At 38.1% G+C, this 21,860-nt stretch overlaps 2 protein-coding genes across 5 annotated transcripts in view; one reads left to right on the top strand and one right to left on the bottom strand.

The window, feature by feature from the left end:
• Positions 1-17,603, bottom strand: part of OPA1 (OPA1 mitochondrial dynamin like GTPase) — a 53,083-nt gene extending 35,480 nt beyond the window's left edge. The window contains exons 1-10 of one of the 4 annotated variants that reach the window (XM_082056545.1): positions 17,426-17,603; positions 13,913-14,231; positions 13,524-13,620; positions 12,328-12,435; positions 11,067-11,120; positions 10,381-10,448; positions 6,242-6,352; positions 2,867-2,920; positions 1,255-1,359; positions 260-346 (exon numbers count right to left, since the gene is read on the bottom strand). In XM_082056545.1, the coding sequence (XP_081912671.1) occupies positions 260-346; positions 1,255-1,359; positions 2,867-2,920; positions 6,242-6,352; positions 10,381-10,448; positions 11,067-11,120; positions 12,328-12,435; positions 13,524-13,620; positions 13,913-14,231; positions 17,426-17,454 (1,032 nt within the window). In that variant the 5' untranslated portion in view covers positions 17,455-17,603. The remainder of the gene's footprint in view (positions 1-259; positions 347-1,254; positions 1,360-2,866; positions 2,921-6,241; positions 6,353-10,380; positions 10,449-11,066; positions 11,121-12,327; positions 12,436-13,523; positions 13,621-13,912; positions 14,232-17,425) is intronic. The other 3 variants (XM_082056547.1, XM_082056546.1, XM_082056548.1) reach the window with 3 other exon arrangements.
• A 3,405-nt stretch (positions 17,604-21,008) lies between these two features.
• LOC309441928 (putative cation-transporting ATPase 13A4) overlaps positions 21,009-21,860 on the top strand; it is a 41,417-nt gene continuing 40,565 nt past the window's right edge. The window contains exon 1 of the mRNA XM_082057220.1: positions 21,009-21,297. Within this exon, the coding sequence (XP_081913346.1) occupies positions 21,235-21,297 (63 nt within the window). The 5' untranslated portion in view covers positions 21,009-21,234. The remainder of the gene's footprint in view (positions 21,298-21,860) is intronic.

Below are 21,860 nucleotides of genomic sequence, written 5' to 3'. Positions count from 1 at the left end.
AATGAAAGGCTGAGCACAGCAGCAACATCTGGATCTAGATAAAGTTTTATCTAGAGCCAAGGTAGACTTACCATAGTTACAATGGTTGTTCTCAAAATTCTCTTGTTGCCTTTAAAATGGAGAACATGTCTTAAGCAAAAATCCTGGAGTTACAAGGAAATAGCCCAGCACTAGCTCTGGATTATTCTGGAATATAATTAAACGTTCTGTACAATTTTAAGATTTTTCACTGAAAACCCTGTATTTTTTACCTACTTACTCGAGGTAGGTGATCTTGAGTGTTATAACTGGCATCATAATCAGACAGAATGTCAAGTACTTCAGAATACATATCAATCAACGATTTCTACAAAAAAAAAAAGCAGAGAGTGAAAACACAGCCAATTAACAGAACAAAGACTGGGTTTCATACTATTTCATCTGTATATTCTGTAAAATCATCTGTAAAAATGTACTTACTCTCTCCTGATTATTTGAAACCTAAACTGTCTATAACACAGCACAGACCTCTGTTTTATGAAGTACAATACCAAGTTCTGTGCATGAAAATACTACAGCTGGAGATGTATCTTGCTGAAGGAGCAAAATGAGAGCTCTTATGTACAGCACAAGAGAACAGTGCTCAGACTTCAGAGTTTCCAAGTTAAGAAGATGAATTCAATTTCTTCCACTAAACATCTAGATAAGAGCTCCTCATCTTCCAGTTCCCAGAGGAAAGAGGAGGATCCATACTGGTCAACAAGTGACACAGCAAGAGGCAGAAAATGTCCATTTTTAGAACACTCAGGATGTTGGCAGACAAAAGCAAAAGCATACTTAGTTCCTTCTCCATGGATTTTTACAGGGTGGTTAAAAGATGTTTCCTGATCCTGTAACTACATCCCTACCACAGTTAGTGAGACCCATGACAAAGCACAAAGGTATCAGACTGTGTGTATAAGAAAAGTTGGAAGCATATTTATTAGCAAATACAGTGAAGCTACATCAAAAACCACAACAAAAATTTCCCACTTAGGTAAATTATTTAATTAGATGTAGTAAGCTCTCTGTGCTCTTCAACTGAAGACATTTCTAGAAGTTATATAGTTAAAAAATAAGGGATGTATAAAAGTCTCATCAAGTAAAAAAATGAGTATAGATATCTTACAACAAATGTTAAAAGTTCATATATAAATTAACAAATACAATTTAGAATAGCATCACAGAAAATACGGCATAATTTTATTTCTATGCTGATTTGTAACACATAAGTACCTTTAACTTCCTCTGATGAATTCCCTTGTCATCTCTTTGCAGTACCAATTTTCTTAATTCTTTGTTCTCCTTCTCTAATCGCTCAAGCATTCGTTGGTATTTGAGCTACGAAACAGTGGTACAAATATAGTCTTTTAATTACAGGAAGAGTACACTCACATGAGCAAAGCTTTACCTATGAAAAACATGCTATCTTTTAGGTAAGTCTTTCAAAAATACAGAAATACTTGTGATCACTACAGTTTAAAAATACAAGGCTACCAAAAGAAGACTGTTAGATTTTTTTTTTTGCTGCAACCCAACACTTTTACTTCCAAACTTTCAGTAAGACCACAATGTCAAACTTGGGGATATTCAAATATGTCCCTAAGCATCTTAAACAAGCATCATTTGCAAAGAAGCTACACATACGCAGTTAGACAGTTGGGAACTGGCTGCTCAGTCCTGTTTAGGAGATTATGATTGTCCTCTGAAGATGAGACATAAATACAGTTTTGATACCTAGTCTGAAAACTGTTTACTATCATGTGGAAATGTATTTGGTCTCTGTGTGCTTTTAAGAACAAATTGAATCTAAATTTCAAGCTATTATAAGAAACAGTAAGTAATAAATGCTTTCAAAACTAGCAAATACATAAAGAGTTTACAAAACCCCATATCAAAACAACGCGGCTGAGCCAAAGAGCCAATCAATTTAGAAGCCTATGTATTCAATGAAAGATTAATTGTACATTAACTTAAGTAGGCAAGCAAACCAAAGTAACGACTAGTATGACTAATACCATAGAATACCAGGTTGGAAGGGACCACAAGGATCATCTGGTCCAACCTTCCTTGACAAGAGCATGGTCTAGACAGGATGGCCCAGCACCCTGCACCAATATGCATCAACCCTGAAAAAAGCCTAGCTTACAAATAACTGCCTCACTAATTACAGAGAGTAAAACTTCGTTGCAATGAGATTCAGTGAAGTTCAAGGCAATTAATTAGACAGAAGGGAGTCCCACCTTATACCACATTTGCACCCCCCATATTCCATATGATGTCTGTTTTTCCTCTTGGACATCTCACTTAAAAGCTTCTTTACTTTACTAGAAATGACATTTCCTAGATTAAGGATTAACACATAACTCCTTAATAAGTAAACTAAATTTCATTTCTGCAACAAATGTGCCATTTAAACACACAAGATACCACAGATATATTTAGTTGCATTAAAGTTATAAAACAGAACTGTAGAATGTTAGGAGTAAAGTTAACTTGCATAACAAGTTACAAACTTGAATATCAACACTATACTTACGTAACACTCTTGGACTAACTTTACACTTCAGGAAAATACAGCATTGAAGGCAAGCAAGGTATTTTGGGAAAGCACGATTACACATCTGCCCTATTCTTACACTCCCCTCTTGTCAGGCACTGTCAGAGAAAGAACAGACTGGACTGACCTCTGGTCTGTGCCAACAGTCATCTCTGTATTGATAAACTCAAAGATTGAAAAAAGCGCTGCATTTTTACCAAATAGATTTCAGGTGTGCTTTTGTCTAGTAAATTTAAGTCTGTTGCACATAAATCTCTACTTGAGACATCAGTAAGTTAGAAAAGTTACCTGAGTGCGTAACAGTTCTTCTTGAAGTTGATCAATCTTCTCTTTGTCAGAAACCTACAAAGAAAAATAATCATGGCTACTAACACATTGTTTAGTTCATCCACTGCAAATAATCAAATCACAAACTGAAAGCTTCATTCCACATAAGAAAATTGACTTTACATGCATTTTAAAGCAAGTAAAATTCTTCAATTAGCATCTGAGATTTAATGCATATGGCACGTTCCACCTGCAACAGGAGGTTCACATAAAAACACATTTGAATTTCAGGGCATGCAAATGCAAAAATTAACCCTTCAAGACTTAGTACTAGGAAAGTGATATTAATACTATGCTTAGGGAATAGCAAACTCTGCGTGGAGCTCAGAATTTTCAGGCCACTGCCCTAAATGTAATTTTAGTGGTCAGACTCTCAGGATCTCATATGTTCATTTCCTGAATTAGCACGATCGGAATAGGATACAATCACTAAAACATCTGCTTATTACAGAAACTACTTTCAGGTGAGTATTTCTGAATCTTCAAGAGGATTCTTATTTCATATTTGTTTTCCAGAACTGTAAGTCTAAACATGCATGCACAAATTAATGAAGTGTAGTCAGGAGAGTCTCGAATGGTTACTTTAAAATTATTTGAAGTATATTAAAAACTGGAAAAATTAGGATATTATAATACAAAACATTTTGGAGTTCAAGGCATAAACGTAATGAGATCAGGCAACTAGAACCATTCTTAGTCAAATATTCTTAAAATAGTTCATCAAGATGTAATAACAGTTGTTCAAATTCCCTTTTTAATAACACAAAGACAAAAGCATAAATGTTGCAATACAAATTCATATGATGCAAATATTTACAAACAACAAAATCTAATGGTTGACTGATGAAGTATTAAATTTAGAAAAAATATAATTGAAACAATTACTGAAAGAATGATATAGGTAAAAGCTTCGATATTTAACTAAAGTTCATATAATAAAGCTCATGTGACATTTACAACTCAGGTTAGCTGCGTATCAGAAAAAGCATATTATCTAACATGCAGAAGACAGCTGTCATTTAGACACAAATGAATTTAGTTACTTTAATTTCACACCAGTTGTTACAGATTAAACAAGAAAAAAAAATCACAGTTACTGATATTCATATATTAAACTTGTAGCATACAGGATTGTGCCTGCACTTATAGAGAGCAATCCAAGCTGACACTTCCATCTCTATCCAATTACATTCTTATTCATGAACAGCAATGCTGTAAATTGACTTCATTTCTGTTCATTAATTCAGCAATAGCAAAAGTGCATCGGAAACAGGGTTAGTTTAGCACATGGACAACTGGATGCGTGCATCTACAAGGTGGTATGTGTAAATAAACATTTACTTACACACACACTTTAAACACCTTGGAGACATAGGGGAAAGTAAAAATAGAAGGGCAATGAGAATTCTGTAGTGAGTTGGAAGAAGCAAGAAAAAGGAAAGAAAAGGAAAACAACGTGTTGCTGCGTGCTGCAGATTTTCAAAGCAGTTAACGTTTTCCCACTCTCTGCTCTTGAACAAGATGTTCCTGAAAGTACTTCAGGGGCCTTGATACATCTTTGAGGTATGGACTTGGAGGCAGAACCACATGAGCACTGTCTTTTATGTACAGACACTAATGTTAAACAGTGAGCAAAAATATTGCACGCAGCTACATGTTGCAAGATACGAAGCAAAGAATAATCCAGCACTAGGTGACTAATTCTAACAAGGACAATTAGGTAAGTTATGTAAAAAAACAACAAACAGGTCTAGACTGATGTACATGTTTCAGCATTAGGTTCAGCTGTGCTTTGAATGTTTAGCTGCAGTTAGTACACAAAGTATTTTGAACATATAATTCATAATGTTACTAAAAATTTTGAAGTTGCCAATGCAATCTAAAACTATCATGACAATCTGAAGTACTAACAGTCACATATGACTAATAGTCACAGAATGTCAGGGATTGGAAGGGACCTTGAAAGCTCATCCAGTCCAATCCACCTGCTGGAGCAGGAACACCCAGATGAGGTTACACAGGAAGGCGTCCAGGCAGGTCTTGAATGTCTCCAGAGAAGGAGACTCCACAACTTTCCTGGGCTGCCTGTTCCAGTGTCTGTTACCCTCACTGAGAAGTTTCTTCTCAAATTTAAGTGGAACATCTTGTGTTCCAGTTTGAACCCATTACCCCTTGTCCTATCATTGGTTGTCACCAAGAAGAGCCCAGGTCCATCCTCATGACACTCACCCTTCATATATTTGTAAAGATTAATGAGGTCACCCCTCAGTTTTCTTTTCTCCAAGCTAAAGAGGCCCAGCTCCCTCGGCCTTTCCTCATAAGGGAGATGCTCCACTCCCTTAATCATCTTCGTTGCCCTGCGCTGGACTCTCTCCAGCAGTTCCCTGTCCTTCTGGAACTGAGGGCCCGGAGCTGGACACAATATTCCAGGTGTGGTCTCACCAGGGCGGAGTAGATGGGCAGGAGAACCTCTCTTGACCTACTAACCACCTTCCTTCTAATACACCCCAGGTACCATTGGCCTTCCTGGCCACAAGGGCACAGTGCTGGCTCATGGACATCCTGCTGTCCACCAAGACCCCCAGGTCCCTTTCCCCTACCCTGCTCTCTAATAGGTCATTCCCCAACTTATACTGGAACCTGGGGTTGTTCCTACCCAGATGCAAGACTCTACACTTTCCCTTGTTATATTTCATTAAATTTTTCCCCGTCCAACTCTCCAGCCTGTCCAGGTCCCGCTGAATGGCAGCACAGCCTCTGGCGTGTCAGCCGCTCCTCCCAGCTTGGTGTCATCAGCAAACTTGCTGATAGTACACTCTTTTCCCTCATCCAAATCGTTGATGAATATATTGAATAATATAGGCCCCAGCAGTATTTAGTTATCTGTGCAAGATTCTTTCTAAGGAGTTGCTGTCATTTTCAGATTTGTAACAGTATAAAGCAGGAAAACATGTTCCCAGAGATACATTGCCTGTGATGGCTACAGTCTTACAAGAGAGAGCTACAGTAAAAAAGCAACAGTAGAGAAAACAGACTAGACATTTACTCACATACTTCCCTTGAATGAATTTTTAACATATGACGTTTAAATAATATTTTTATAGAGGCAGAGAACATACAATTTCAAAACAACACAAAGTACTCATTTGGCTTTTAACACCATGCTTTAAACACAACTTGGTTAAACTGCAACAGGATTATACACCTGTAGCGAAGTTGGCTTTAATCATTATTTGGGCCCATGATTTAACTAGTTAGATTTTTCTAGCTCTAATACAGAAGGCTGAAGTATTTGATTAGTGCGAATACAGTACATATTGTCCTTTAAGCCATCACCTTTCGCTTCTGCTGGGAAGAGCCCATGTTATACTGGCCAGCGGCTCTGCGCGTTTCCTCTTCGTGCTGCTGGATTTGTTGTTGTAACAGAATGAGTTCACCAAGCAGGCCCTGCCACGAGTTTATAATAAAAAGGAGAGGAAAAATTGGGGGTGTAAGGAGAACAAAGTTAAAGCAAAGGGCATGACAAAGACAGATGAAAAACAGGTATGAATGGGTCAGTTCAAACAGAAGTGAAATTTCATTAGCAACATCTCTTGCTAGCTGCGAGTGGATATAGCCAGCAAAACCATGCATTTTGCAAATCCAGGTACAATAAAACAATAAACGTTTAGCAACATTTTATAATTATATTAAACTTTAACTAAGCATCTAATCTTAAAAAAAAAATAATTCAGCTATCTTGGCTTTAAAATATTCAGGATTTCATTTAAATTATTCATACCAGAACTTCTTAAGTATCAGCAATCTTTCACAACTTCACCACGGACATTTTTAAAGAGAGTGTTTTGGATATTCTCCACAAAGTTGTGCACAACAGCTAAGAGGCTCAACTTCGTCAGTAGCAGTAAAGTTTCCATTTTGTTGTTTTTCTCAGCAACAGTTTATAGAAAGATGATTTTTGCCTGCTACTTGACTTTCCAAGTAGGAGAAGCAAAACAGTTTCCAGAGTATAAAGAAAGAAAAAGTCTCCGCTCCACTTCTGTAACACACCACAGTTTTAAATCACGCTGTCATTGTCCTTCCTGATCACTTCAAAATCCCTTCAACTCGATGCTTATTCCTTTACTTATTCAGCAGTTCCACAAAGCTTAGTTCTCATCTCCCTCCACACCAAATATTCTTGCAATGGCTGTCTTTCAAAATTGGCTTAGAGGTATCATGCCAGCCACTACTGGAACTTTATCTACAATTTATTTCAGAGAATGTAGACACAAGTATTAACAAACTATTTAAATAAAGCTCTTTAAAAAATACTACGTCTTCTAAGAAAACATTCAGTGAAAGCAAAGGTTTCAAAATTGCACTACAGAAATCAGAACAAACCCTGAAAGAGAACTTTGGTGTAAGAATTCAAGACAACTACCAGCAAGTTATACATTGGTTGCACAAAATACAAACACAGGCATGTACACATAAGGATAGACAAACATGGGAGAGAATGGATAAAAGGAGAGACAATCAAATGACCCAATATAAACATTCGTTAAGCAGAGATTTGTATAACATTTCATCAATACAAAAATCTTCACATTTGTATTTTATTGAACCATTTTAAAATGTAATAAATGTCTATATTGCCAGAAAAGCAAATGCCTTAGAACTGTGCCAAAAAATGAGGCAAAACAAAATATTTCATTTCTATACAGCAGCAAGGAGAGACAGCCTCATGGCTACACCTACTATTAGAGGAACAATAGTAATATTTTGCATTTCGCAAACAAGGAAACTCTCAATATGACCTGACACAGTCCCTTTAAAAATTATGCTATAGCTCAATAAAAGAAAACGCACTGAAAGAACCTGCTGCACAGTCCTTTAGCATTTAAACAGGCACTGCAACAAAATATTTGAAGTCATCCAATCTATTTAATGTGCAATTACTTTCTAAGACATTTGGTCCATGTGAGGCTTCATAGTAAAGTATGAAAAGCCCTTTTCAATGACAGCTACCCTATTTAATAAAATATTCAAGTAAAAAATACGGTGATTTAATAGGCTTCTCAGTAACATTTGCATGTATCAGTAAATAACCTGATTTCCTTGATTTTCTGTTTCTTACTTTATAAGTTTGAATGAAAACAAACAAATTATATATATATTTATACATATATATTTCAAGAACCTCAAATAGCACAGAACTATACACACGACACCCAGGCTTGTATGAGCCAGGACACAGAAATATTTACACCTCCCTGTCACTGGCCACCACCACTGTTTCCCCTTCCCCCTGCAACTCAATCATTCCAGTGTAAAACTGTATTTATTTTAAAGAATTTTATCTAGAAAAATCAATTAACAGGATTTTGAAAAACAAATTGTTTACAATCATTATATTGTTTTTTTTTGTTTGTTTGTTTTAAGACAGACAATAATGCAAGATAATATTCTAAGAAGGTAACACTGCCATTTGAAGTGCAAACCTGAACTAGCCCTAGAAATACAACACTTTACTACGCTATAGCTTTTATAACTATCTTCTCTCCTCTTTCTCCAAGAACGAAATTACTTATTTAATCCAAGTAGAAACACTCAAACTCCGTTATTTAAATTACTTATCTGAACACTCTAGTAATTTTAATTTCATTCTCTCTGTAAAAAATGGTATATTTAGTATTAAATGAGAGATTATGAGAAACGCATTAGCTGGCAAGAGGCAGCACAGCCTGATCCCGTGTTTGGGACAACATTTGCTCTCAAAGTTGTATTGCAAACTAAATGGTTTCTCATTCTACAGGCAGTTTTGAGAGACCCATCTAAGGACAATGTCCAATAACAGCTCTACAGAACATTCCTCCAAATGAGGAATTCCTGGACTCCTTTACCAGATACTCATTTTTTCACAAAGAAACAAAGAAAATCAGCTCCTCAGACACATGTAATACCATGCTACAGCACTTTATGCATCCAAACATTGTATTGATTGGCAGTGGAAAGCATTGAATGAAAAAAAGGCCATCTAACCCATTGTCTTGAAAAGAATCATTTTGTTTGCCAATAAACTAAGTGCTTATACTTTGTTAGGTATTCATATGTGCTTTGTTTGAAATATTAGGTCTGAAATTGATCATACTAATTAGCAAACCAACAATTTCTAAGCCTGGCATATTGGATATAATTGGAGTAACAAATTAGTACGCCAGATTAAATTTTCTAAACCATACTGATTTCATATGGGCTGCTATTTTCTGTACCACAGCAAAAGTTTTGTTGGTAACATTAAAATGCAGTTGTCACTGCATCCAAAAACCCCTCAGAATAGTAAGTATTAGTGATATTACTGGTATTCAGTAAAAATCTGTTAGTTTAGTTATCAAAGACAATAAACTAAGATGGTCATTTCTTCACAAGTCAAAAATTAAGCATATTCTTATGTTTTAAACAGTGAAACCTGTGCTAAGCAATCACTCAAGAGAAAATAGTTTATAGACAGTTTACTAACAACATGAAAACAAAAAGCTGACTTTGTCATGTAGAAATCCATCACTGTTCCAAAGGGGATAAAAATTAATTGTAAAAAACAAGCTTTGTACAGGTTTCACTACATGTTGCCATGCAGAATTAATGTAGAATCAATGTATACATGCCTGCATACACAGAATCTTTTATGCAGAGGACCCAGTTATAGTTTAGACACAGTTAAAAAAATAAATATTTAATAATTTACAAATTCCCCTATATTTATAGTTTTCCATCCATTTTTAAAAAAGAGGTTTTTTAAATTTACACAAGAAAAATGAAAAGCCTTTAGAGAATGAGAAACATTATGATTTAGAAATCTAATAGAAATAAGATCTACTGTTCACAAAAGCAAAAAAAATGAACTTCATTTCTTTACTTCAAGGAAAAAAATACTAAAGCTTTTAGTTGTCATAATACAGGAACATTTTTTCCAGAAGATGATAACAAAATTGTAACATATACTTCATCTAAATAAAGTAAAAAGACAGACTGCTTTAAGACTTTGATATTTTTTAAGGCAGAAACCCTTAAGTAAGAATCACAACTGTGAACATGTCAATAGAAATGAGGCTGCAAGCAGAAATGCCTAAAAGTAATTATAAAAGCCTAAATCAACTTCAGTAATAAGCAATAAGCTCAAGTGCCACTGAGAGGTCCTGAAAAAATGCAAATGCACACAAAATACCTAAAAATCACATTCTTAGTACAAACCAGGTTTCTTAAGAACGTAATTCCTAAAGATTTTTATGATTGCCTTGTATTTTCCTTGCACCAGAATGTTTATTATCGTTGTACTGTTTATATATTAAAACCAACAAGGAATACTCAAGTCACTTTCAATGATAAAATCTAGTCAAGCTGCTTCAAATAAACACCTGCAACTAGCTATTGAAGCACTTTAAAAAAAATTTCCTGCTGTCAAGACATCTTTAGTTTTGCAAGTGAGTAATTACCTTCTTGTACTGTTTGTCATTGTCATATGCCTGGTCAGTAGCTCTGAATGCTGTTTCTCCTGGAGGACCTAGGACATAATTACAGAAACTCATCACAACGTGCAAAAGGCACTTAAAAGTTCTTGAACTACACCTAACATTAAAGTTTCAACTCCTTTGAATGATTAATTAAATAATCCTTGAAGTTCCCATCAAGAAAATCCGCCTTAAGAAAACGAAAAAGAAATGCAGTTTAAAACTCATCTCAATGTTTTCTATCTAATTTGTGACTCAAATTAGTTGTATCACAAGGGAGCAGGCAGCTCCAATTCGACTATCAAAAGTTATGAAAATATTTTAAAACTAATTATTTCGATAAACATGAAAATATAATACAAATTCCATTTGTATTATTGCAACAAGAAAAAAAAATCTTCCCTATTGTAATTACAAAGGTTTCCAAAAATGCCTGAAATAACAAGTATCTGCTAAGGACTGTGGTAGAGAAATAACAACTATTTATCTATTCGTTCTCACAGGGGAAGATCAAAGCATTTTTAAAATAGTTGGGAAGTATTTGTAATTCAATATTAAATTGCTGTAAATGCTTGTGCTTACATCCATATTCACTCCTCTTAGTACAGAAGTGTTTTAAGGGTTTGCGTTAAAGAGGCAGATTAAGGGCAGTAAAAAGGGCTTTTACACACCTAACAACAGAAGTAGATCAGAAGCTCCTATGACTTCACTAAACAAATTGTAACCTGTGAAAAATCAGCAGAAGAGGGGAAATAAAAATTATAAATACAAATCAAAATGTAAAACAAAGATGAGGGATCTTTGTCTCATTTGGAGGACCACATAATCATAAATGGCAGCTATGCCTGTGTGAGTATGACAACAAATAATAGGTGACATCTCACAATACCACTCGATAACACCACAATTTTAAACAGCCAAAATACATAGGAGATTATAATCTACTTGTCACTCTGTTGGACTTGATCCCTACTTAGGTGCTTGCTGAGGTTCCAAGACTAATACATTAGTTCCACCATTGATGGTATTTAAAGAAAATGAAGTTGCACTTAAGCATACTGATACGAAAATATTTTTAAACACACTTAAAGCAATAACACCTCACAGATATGATCTTTCATGAACATAAATTTATGTAGTTTGACAACTATTAAGGTATATAATAGGAATCATCTTGCACTATTACAAGAACGACTGGGTGAAATTTTGAGCTGTGCTCAGAAGCAAGTCAGATATAATGATCGAATCAATCATTTTTACTTTTAAAAAGCCCACCAATCAGAAATATCTTATTTAAGTCTCCCAAAATCTGAAAACCATTAAGCCTACTACTACCTGGACATAGTCAATTCACAAACTATCCCTTCTTTTGTGAAGGATTTAGAACTCCTACCTACTCCTTTGAAACGCAGCGGCTGCCTAAGCTAAATCTTCGAGCAAGTCCTGTGCAGCTGTGTCCAGATGGAAAAATATCATTCAACCCAAAGGAACACCTTCATTACAAATCTTTTATTTTACATGCTTGCAACATTAAGAACCATAATGCTTAACAACGCTTTTCTGCTGTAACAGCTGTGGTACTGTTACTGTCCCATACCACTCTCATCTTCTCCAAATTTGAACTGGATAGGTCCAGCTCCTATGGCTCACTGAAGCAATCTAGCTTTCACTCTGTTTGTTTAGAATCGTACAAGAATTCTAGTTTTCTATTCAATTTCACATTTTGGTTCTCTGTACTTGCTACCCAAATTCTTGCTTTTAAAAATACATGATACTTACCTGTGCCCATTAGAGTTTCAGATGAGATACTCAATGAAAATGCATGCATTTTCAGGATCCGCTTTCTTTTAGCGTCTAAGGACATTTCTGTAACCTCATCTTGTAATAGCTTATGTTTTCAATATTAAAACCAAGCTGAAAAATTGTTCTCACCAGGAGAAAAAAATCCTTTCAGTGAAGTGAAGCTCTCTCCAATCTTGTCAAAGTCAGGCAGAAGTTTGGCAAGGTCATCTGCATCAGGAAGGGCTTTAATAAGTTTTTCTGGGAAAACAGTAAAACAGCTAATGAGCAAAAACTGCTTATGCTGTGAATCCTAACAGCTGGTTTGCGACATGTCTTTTTATTTTTTTTTTCTTTTTAATAAAGAATTAAAAGGTTTCTTTCCCCATGCACCTCCCCCCATTAGTGTTGGGAAAGATTATCATATCTGAAAAATCAATTGCTTTTCTAGACTTTGAACTCCCTGATAAGTTGGTTGCCTCAGATACTTTACAATTCTCTAAAATGTATTGCTGCATTTCGCATTTCATACATTATTCTCAAATATTTGTAGAGGATGTTTTAAAATTACATGACACTAAGTAAGTGCATTTCCTGTACATGTTAAGAAAAGCTTATTTTTCAGTCACATAAGTCAGCCAATTGTGCAATCCTTCGAAATATTATTAGCTTTAGAGTACTATAGTGGTGAAATCTTCATAATTTTTTTAGAAAGACCACCTTACTACCCGGCGTATAACAAGTAACTAAGTGCTTGGCTTTTAGGTTTCTAACTTTCATCTCAAAATATGCAAAAAACCTACAGTAACCAGAAGGTTCAGGAAAACAGAATCTATATTTTTCATTTTCTTCTGTATCTTCAAAATAATTTTCTAGGTAAGTAGGATCACTATTCTGTATTTTCAACTGGTCTTTTACTCATATCTTTTACTTATCTATTTATATTTGTATTTTACTTGTGCCATTTATACAGAAGGAAAGAACTTGCTGAATAATACTACCACTGCTTCTCCAAGTTCCCTTGATCACGCTGCAAGTCTCCTTTCAATAATGGGATTATATGGCCATATGAAAGGACAAGAACATTCCCAAAAGAAAGGATGAATTATGGAACATTGATGCTGAATGATGCTTAATTTCTTCCTACAAAACAATGTTTAATTTCTTCCTACAAACACACTGATACAAATCCCTTCATAAGACACACATCAAACTCTAACAATACAAGTTCACTCAAATTACAGCTATAAAGATGCTCCTGGAGGGAGGCACTAAGGACCTACACCCAAATGTTTAAGTTGTACATATGCTGGTCTTTAGATAGAGTAGCATTTTAGCTTTTGTGATACCGAAGTCAATATGCTCATCAAGCTCCCAAATGAAGTCAGGAACAATCCACTTATATTCATCGAGATCTGGCATCATGTCCTTCCACTGATCATACGTCTAATACAAAAAGGAAAAAATACAGCAGAAATAGAAATGTATGTAGAAAAGCACAGAGCAATCTAGTGAAAAGCAATACCAATATATAAAATATAATAACCCACCATCTTTTAGATACGAATAATACTACTTGGATCTTCTAAAATCTATGCAAGTTCTCTAAACAATCTGTTTTCCATTTTCACTCATCTTTATTGTCATCCTGTAATGATACTCTGCAATTTTGGTGGATACAAGAACTCTGGTTCTGAAACATATACTAGTAACAAAGACAAAATGCATAAAGTAGTACCTTCTTGACTGTATAACCACCACCTACAGCAGATCCTAAAACAAGATAGCGAAGTTTGAGAAGCCTTGATGCTAGTCTAGCTAGCCAAAAGTTCCTGTGGGACTGATATCCATATTTTACATCTAAAAGTTTTGTTTTACGTAGGGGTAGACGATTAAGAGAAGAAAACAGCTGAGTGGATATCCTTAATGGAGGTCTTTGAAATTTTGAACTTGGATAATAGGGATGATGTATACTTCGGGAAACAAGATGCAAGTTTTGAAGTGGTGATTTTCTTTTTACTCCATAGCTGCTGTTTGCTAGACTCCGGCAGATGACACTAAAAGAAAGAAATAAAAACTCTGAGTAATAGATTTCCTCAACACACCATTAACTCTATAACCTCTTTAGAAGCAATTCACATTACATTTTAGCTGGCTATGGATAAATCAGAGCACCACTCTGAATGTACAATTTCCAGCTATCATTGCTATGATATCAGGAAAACAAAAAGCTGTAAACAGCGTTAATGGGTGTAGCATTTCTAGTGATTACAGAAATAAAATGTTAAATACCATTTATGAAGTCTGTTATGAATTAAATTTAACTTGCACACTGGATTAAGGCAAGTAACATGTCTGCGATAAAACACAGTTTGGCCGAACAGGAGTTAAGATTCCACAGAAGACTAAGATCAACTTGCAACATAAAAGAAGACTTGACAGTTTGGCTTATCCTGTAATTCAAAACAAAATTTTAGAGAACATTAAGCCTGTAGAGGATTTTCAGACTTCAAAAAACAATATACAGACAAAATCCCTTTGCAAAATACAGTTGTACTTTTTTGGCAAGGCGGATTCTCTTTTGGAGTTGAAGTATCTACTTAATGATATCTTTCAGCTCCTTTCACTCGAACATTCTGCAGGTCTAGGATTACAGCGCTACTGTTTTGTCTTAGGTCATGCACAAACAAGATCAGTTCTGGACATGGCTGCACCACGTTTGCTGAAGACTTCAATAAAATAATTCAGATTTATGCAAGAGTGAAAATTTCGGTCTGAAAGATTTGATGCTGAAAACAGAGCTCAGCTGTGAAAAGCACAGGTTTAAACACAGGAACCTTATAAATCCTGCCTATACTCAGGTACATGCGTAGGTTGCAATAAAGGTCCTTGTATAAAGGTCACTTGCACTACTGGATGCTTCAACATTTTGAGGTAGCTTTGCTAGTTCAGGGAAAGACAACAGCTCTGGAAAGTGAATTTATTCTGTCACTTTTAGTCTCACTGTCGTATCAGAATGGTTACTATTAAATCATTTACTGGATGCAAAATATGAGTGAAGTTACGGTTCTTGAAATTAATAATTGTTCCTTGATGTGTTTTTCAAGGTTTTCAATATTATCAAGTGTATTTACTTACAAAGGGGACAAATACAAAAAAGAAAGCACTTCACACTATTGAGAAGGCAAATTATTCACCCTGTAATCCTAAATCATTTAAGATTAACAGATCTTAAAGAGAATAAGTGAATCATATAAAAGGGAAAATATTACAGCATTTTTGATAACATGCTCCATAATCTCCACAGTTCTTCATATTGAGATTTACCACGTTGTAGAGATGACATTGTCTATGGCAGGCATATTCTTAAGGTCCAAAGTGGAAGACTTTTTAATAAAAAACACTTTTGAGTCAGAAATTGAGCATTTGGAAGATAAATGAAAAATAGAATTATGTGAACTGAGACATTTTCCTGTCTCAGAAGACCAATTCTACCAACTACATTTAGAAATTTCCTTTAGTGTAATGGAAATCTTAGAAAAAGGGAACTCCACCAACCATTATGAAAATCCTCATTTGTAAAAGTCACTATGATTTTGAAGGGTATCCCCTCTTGCTGCTACATTTCTTTAAACTACCTCAAAGGCTGTGCCTTTGCAATAACAAACTTAGTATCTAGAAAGTGCATAACAAGCAGGAGCAGAATAATCCCTAAAACAGAGACAAGTTTCTCCTCTTTGACCTGAAATTACAAAAGGGTCAGAAACTAACCACATATAGCACCAATGCGAAAGTGGCTGCATAACAAGAAAAAAATGAAAGTTCCCCCACACTAGAAATGTCTAATTCCTGCTTTTGAAGACAGTTTTTTTTCAGTCAGAGTGTGGTAAGCCTGATGACTGGGCCATTATTTATTTTGTTTTGCAGTCACTACCACTACACAGACATTTCATACTTTTCAGCAGAGATCAAGTGGAGGTACTATATACTATGGCAGGCACTTCTTGTTATTAGTCTTCAGCAAGATTAAAGGCACTTTTAAAAACGATATAATTCCATTCTTTGTGATCGCTCTTTTAAAATACAGCATCTTTTATAGCATTCACCCTGCACAATTAAACTGAAGAAAAGCTGAGTTCCAGTAAGTTCAAGGCAAGAACTTGATCAACAACTGCCTTTTAAGTGCTATGTATATTTCAAACCCTACCTGCTCTAATTGTATATTTTGTATATATTGTGTATATTGAAATGTTTGTATAATTGTATATACTGAAATGTTATATTTCATTAAAAATATATATCACATAATTCCATCAAAACTTCCATTTTCTTCTTCCTTTTCTCCTTCCACTGCTAAAATTTAATAATGAGTGATGACCAAAAAGCCACCATAAGATCTTGACTGGAAAGCGCAGTTAGGCCAAAAAGGTTCCCAAAGCAATGCTAGCAAATTATGTATTTCATTACTTCCAAATTTAAAGCCTCTGGAAAGCCACTTTGGATAGCAATAAAAATTAGGCTTTCAGACATGAGTAGCTCTGCCACTAGAATCTGCCTGATTACAAGCCTGCAACTTGATTACTCTTGCATCAAACTGAGGTTATAGATACCTTGTAAAACAAGAAGAAATGGCCTGTTACTAGTGATAACCAAAGACTCCACCTGGGAGTCATACCCAAAATTTTACACATATTGCTCCAGTTTAAGTGTCCAAAAAATCCCCACCTCAGCTGGGAGAAATCTTTTGTATGATAGCTCATATACACTTTCAATAGCTATGACTGCAAAGCATTCTTTCAAATGTAACCCGACAAAAAGCACTTAGCAACGCTTATCTTCCTACTGCTGCTCCTGAATCTGCCGGGGAACACTGTGTGGTTACGAGACATGCAGTTTCACTGCTCCTGTTTGGGATTGCGTAGGAGAACAGTGGAAAAAAGGAACATAGAGGAGCTGCCGGGGAGGGTCCGGGCCTGGACACGAAGGTGCCGGAATCCCTGGAGTGGGAATGTGGGAGGCACCGCTGCTTTCCACATCCCATAAAGGTCCCTGGGGGGCTGAAGGATGGGACAGGTAATAATTTTAAGACCCGGCACGGGTATTAAAACCGACACGGCGTTCGGGGTAGAGGCCCCAAGGTCGAAAGAGGCGGGACAGGCTGGCAGCCCCGCCGGCCTCTCGCCCCGCACAGCCGCCGCGCCCCAGGGCCCGCAGCGCCCGCCCTGACCCCTGTCCGGCCCGCCCCGCTCACCAAGCCGCCGCCGCCCGCGTCCGCCACATCCTTAACGGCCGGGAGGCGCCCGGAGGAGCCGCACGCACCGCGGCCGCCCGCCGGGGCTCCGCCGCCGCTCCTGGCGCCCCGGGCTGCCGCGGGCAAGGGCAGCTGGAGCCGCCGCAGGCTGACAGAGTTGCCGCCGCTTCCGGGCACCGCCGTCCGGCGCGACCGGCCCGGCTGGAAACCGCGCCGCCCCGCACGAAGGTTCCGGTGCGCGGCGGCGGCGGCGGGGGAAGGTTTTGAAGGGACACCGCTGGGGGTGCCCCGGGCAGGAGCAGCGGGGAGGCGGAGGGTGACGGCTGCTCCATGCTGGGGGCTTGTGTTTCCCCTCACACCCCAGCGGCGGCAGCGCCATGGCCTCAGCGCCTCGTCCCTGTCCCGGCGCAGGGCACCCCCGGCACCGCCGGGGCTCACCCCTGCGGTCGGGCCCAGGCCCGGGTGGACACCTGTGCTTATACCAGGGCCTTCCACGCCGCTTAAATAAGATTCCCAGATGAGTTCGCAGCTATTGTCGCGCTGGAGAAGCGGGTGGAATGTGTGGCAGCGCTGCCTTGAGAGCTGGGAAACACAAAGCGTGTCCACATGGGCCGCTGTGAGTACTCGGGGGTTTTGCTGCAGGACCCCATGGGAGCGGGAGGCAGAGGAGGGACCAGGGGCGCTCAGCAGATCTGCCCATCTGCCCTCGGACAGAATCACTCGCAGTTGTGTCATTTCTGGGAGGCGCACGCCTCATGTGTCAGTAAACACCACAGGCACCACATTCTGTGATGGTATTCTTAATAATGAATAAACATACTGGTTACAGATCCTGCATGGCTGGATCCTGACACACAGCCAGGGCATAAATCCACCTGCACGAACTGGGGGCCCTCTTTACAATGCCAGCGCTTGCTGACATTAGCAGAAAGTTTGCCCTCATGCCCAAGTTTACACTTTCTTGCAGCAAGTTAGCGCTATCTGCAGCAGACATGGAGAATATGATTTTCTCCCTATGTGCAAATTTATATGTTTGGAAACTCTTATCAGAACTCCTCTCCATCTCCTTTTCTTTAGATTAAGCAACCCTAAGTCCCTCTTCCATATTTTCTGACTCCTGTCTCTGTGCTGCCCCATGGACTGTCATGCATTGGTTCCCAGCTGCTTTTCTGTAATATGCCCAGAACTGAGCCTCATGTGCTGAGCAAAACAGAAAGATTTGGGGTGTTTTGTAGGCCAGGCTTCTGTTTATAAAGTGGGATTTTTTCAGAGCAAAATAAGTTGCACAAGGATGACATAACACATACATGTATTTTCAGGACCGAGATAAAAATTGTAGGGATGAGGTGAGGCACGTTTCTGTGTCTTGCTCGCTTTTAGATCTATTTATTTATTTATTTTTAAATTTAAGGGACTATATTTGTTTTAAATTTTACCTTTGTTTTTGTGTTTTTGAATTTGACTAGTTATTTTTATGATTTATATATTTTTAACGCTTTTTTTTAAAAAAGACTGATGATACTCCATAAGACATGATATAAATAACTTTTTATTTATAAACTAACATGTAATTGTTACTTTGACCAGTAGAGGGCATCATATAACTGAAGGTTCTAATATAGGCTGCTTTAGAGATGTTTTCTCCAGGAGAAAGTGAACCTGCTTAAGGAAACTAACAAATTCCACCATGTTCATTGGTTCTGGATTATCAGAATATTATGACAAACTGCTGAACTATAGAAATGATGAATGTTTTACACCTTTAATCTGTTTTTTTTTTTTTTTTTTTAGTTGCAAAGATATCAATCTCTCTAATAAGAGTGGTCTGTAGGGGCAGAAATTTTCAATAGGAGCTGGACTAAGCCCATGAATAGTGAACGGTTTGGATGAGCCTTGATTCCTCCCTGGAGACCTGGGTTTGGTTGGATGCTCTGCATGCAGCTCATCTTCCTGCTCTGTGAAAGGGCAGCCAAGGACCCCTACTGCACCTCAGTCTTCTACAGACACTAGAAGGAGCAAGGCTGACGTTTGGAGAAGTGGCAAAAGCTGACCAGGCAGAAAAAGCGTGTGTGGCACTCCTGTTTTCCACGCCTGGAACCTCCCAAAATAATGAGTCATTTCACAGAATCATCAGCCTGTTTTGGACAAGGTACCTTTGCAGTTGTTTCCTGTCTTTTGTAGCTTCCAGATAGCACTGCTCAGTTTTCCCATAGAATCAGGTTTATCAGAAACGGACTTTTTTTTGCATTCTTTTTAATTTTTCATTGAAAATTGTGATTCTAATGTAATAACTGGAGTTCCTGTTACTGGATCTCTGAAGGACAAAATGAGAAGGTGAGTGACTCAAAGCTAGCCTCAGAGTTGGAGCGAAGGGAAGGAAGGGGTGACACTGAAGCTGGGGTACAGAGAGGAGCTTGTTCCCCCTTGATCTTGTCGCAACAAATCACCCCTAACACAGCTTAGTACAGTTATATCCAATTCTGTCCAGCCTCTGGTCTGGGTTCCTTTTGGAAGCATGCCAGGTGTCAAGACCAAACAGCTCTAGCTGCAGCACAAGCTGCTTGTCACCAGCATTTTACAAACATGTCTGTCCCTGTGCTGTGCATTCGGGCACGTCTGCTTTGCAGGTCTGTGCCTGGCTCACGTTATTAACAATGGACAACTTTTCTTGTATTGATTGACCTCGCTCCCTCATTTGTCTGTTCACTGTTTTTCTCCTGTTTCTGTTTCTCTGAGCCCATGCCACATGGAAGTAAAATGCTGGTGAATAGGAACTAACTTGGCATTTCTTGAATTGTTTCAGTCACCCTTGAAAACAATGTTTCTTTAGCATATTTGCTGGAAGAACAGGTTTGCCCCTCTTGGCCTCATTCCTAAAATATTTGGTGTGTGACTTCTTGAAAATTAGCAAAGGACAAGGAAATAGTAATGAGAATGAGAATGAATCATAAGACTAATAAACAAATGCAGCCTGTCAGTAACAAAAAAGGAGGTGATAAAACCCCCAGTGCCGTTTTTCTGCCAGCTTCCTTTTAGCCTTGATTTGGAGGTCAGAGACATTTGTATCCAGCTCACTTACCTGAGTGGGGAACTCCACTTCCCCCCAGGAGTGAGTAAATAACCTCAGTGACATTTCTCAAAGCTGTATGGTGAGGTCAGAAGACGTTCTGTGATGGTATTCTTAATAATGAATAAAAATACCGGTTACAGATCCTGCATGGCTGGATTCTGACACACAGCCAGGGCATAAATCCACCTGTACAAACTGGGGCCTCTGTTTCCAATGCCAGAGCCTGGATTTTTCTCTGAGGCATATGTGGGGATCACAGCTGGACACTCAGTTCAGGCTGGTTGCTAAGAGTGTTAACAACAGCAATGCCTATTTTCCTTCTTATTTGGGAACAATCCTGGTCTCCAGTGATTCCATAATCTCTTGAAGAAAAATATTCCCCTCTTGCCCTCCCCTGAAAGTTGTATGCTAACAGCACTTGCTTGCACCTGTCAGAGTTATGACTCGGAGTCATATTATGGCAAACATTTGTGAGACCTAACTTTTTCTTTCTTGCAGTGCCTTTGAGTGAATTTTGCATATAGCCTCACAGTCGCCAAACTCCAACAGCAGAATGAAGGGAGGAGGGATGAATGTTACCTGCTTGCCCCACAGAGAGGGAGGAGCTTCAGTTTTCAAACATCAGCAGAGTTATAAGCAAGGTGTGTACTTAGAGCACTTCCTCAATGTGGAAGTTCAAGCTCACAACGCTGAAGACCTGTCCTGAGGGTGCTCTAGAAAGTCTCCAGAGGGTCATTTCATGGGGGAAAATCCTGCCAAGAACCATTATGTGCAGCTTAACCAGGGAGAAGAGAATGAGATGGTGAGTCGTATCTCTGTCTAGGTCTTTCTCAACTTGAAGCAGCAGATGGCACATGTTCTGCAATAAAATGCTACAGTCTGTAATTTAGTTTTGGATGGTGGAGGTGTTCCCGTAGCAGAAACCTACAGTTAGAAGGGGATATAATTTTTTTTTAGCAGAAAGAAAATGAAGTTGTATGTATCCACTGGATGTAATTGGTTGTCCCCCCAACAGGGAATGGTTCGACAGATTATATTGATGTGGCATTATAAATCGAGGTGGAAGTGGTCTTATATGAGTTTGAGGGATGGGCCAGAGTGGTGTTGCTAATTTGACAGCTGAATCTCTAGGGTCTGCCACAGTTAGAGGAGGACCGGGAGCTATGGCTTTCTCTGGAACATAAAAACACGTGTTATGTTTGCATAAATTATTAGCAAATGCAGTCTGTTGAACTGGCAACACTATTCCAGCCTGAGCACGTGTATGAAGCTGGATTGCTAAATACAGAATTACCATATTTCTTTCCAGAGTTTCTCAGAGGGCAGGATGTTTATTTGTATTCCATAACATGTGGAAATAAGACC

This window comes from Streptopelia decaocto (genome assembly GCF_964273445.1).
Source record: "Streptopelia decaocto genome assembly, chromosome: 6".
Classification (NCBI taxonomy): domain Eukaryota; kingdom Metazoa; phylum Chordata; class Aves; order Columbiformes; family Columbidae; genus Streptopelia; species Streptopelia decaocto.
This window is presented reverse-complemented; position numbering and strand designations above follow the sequence as displayed.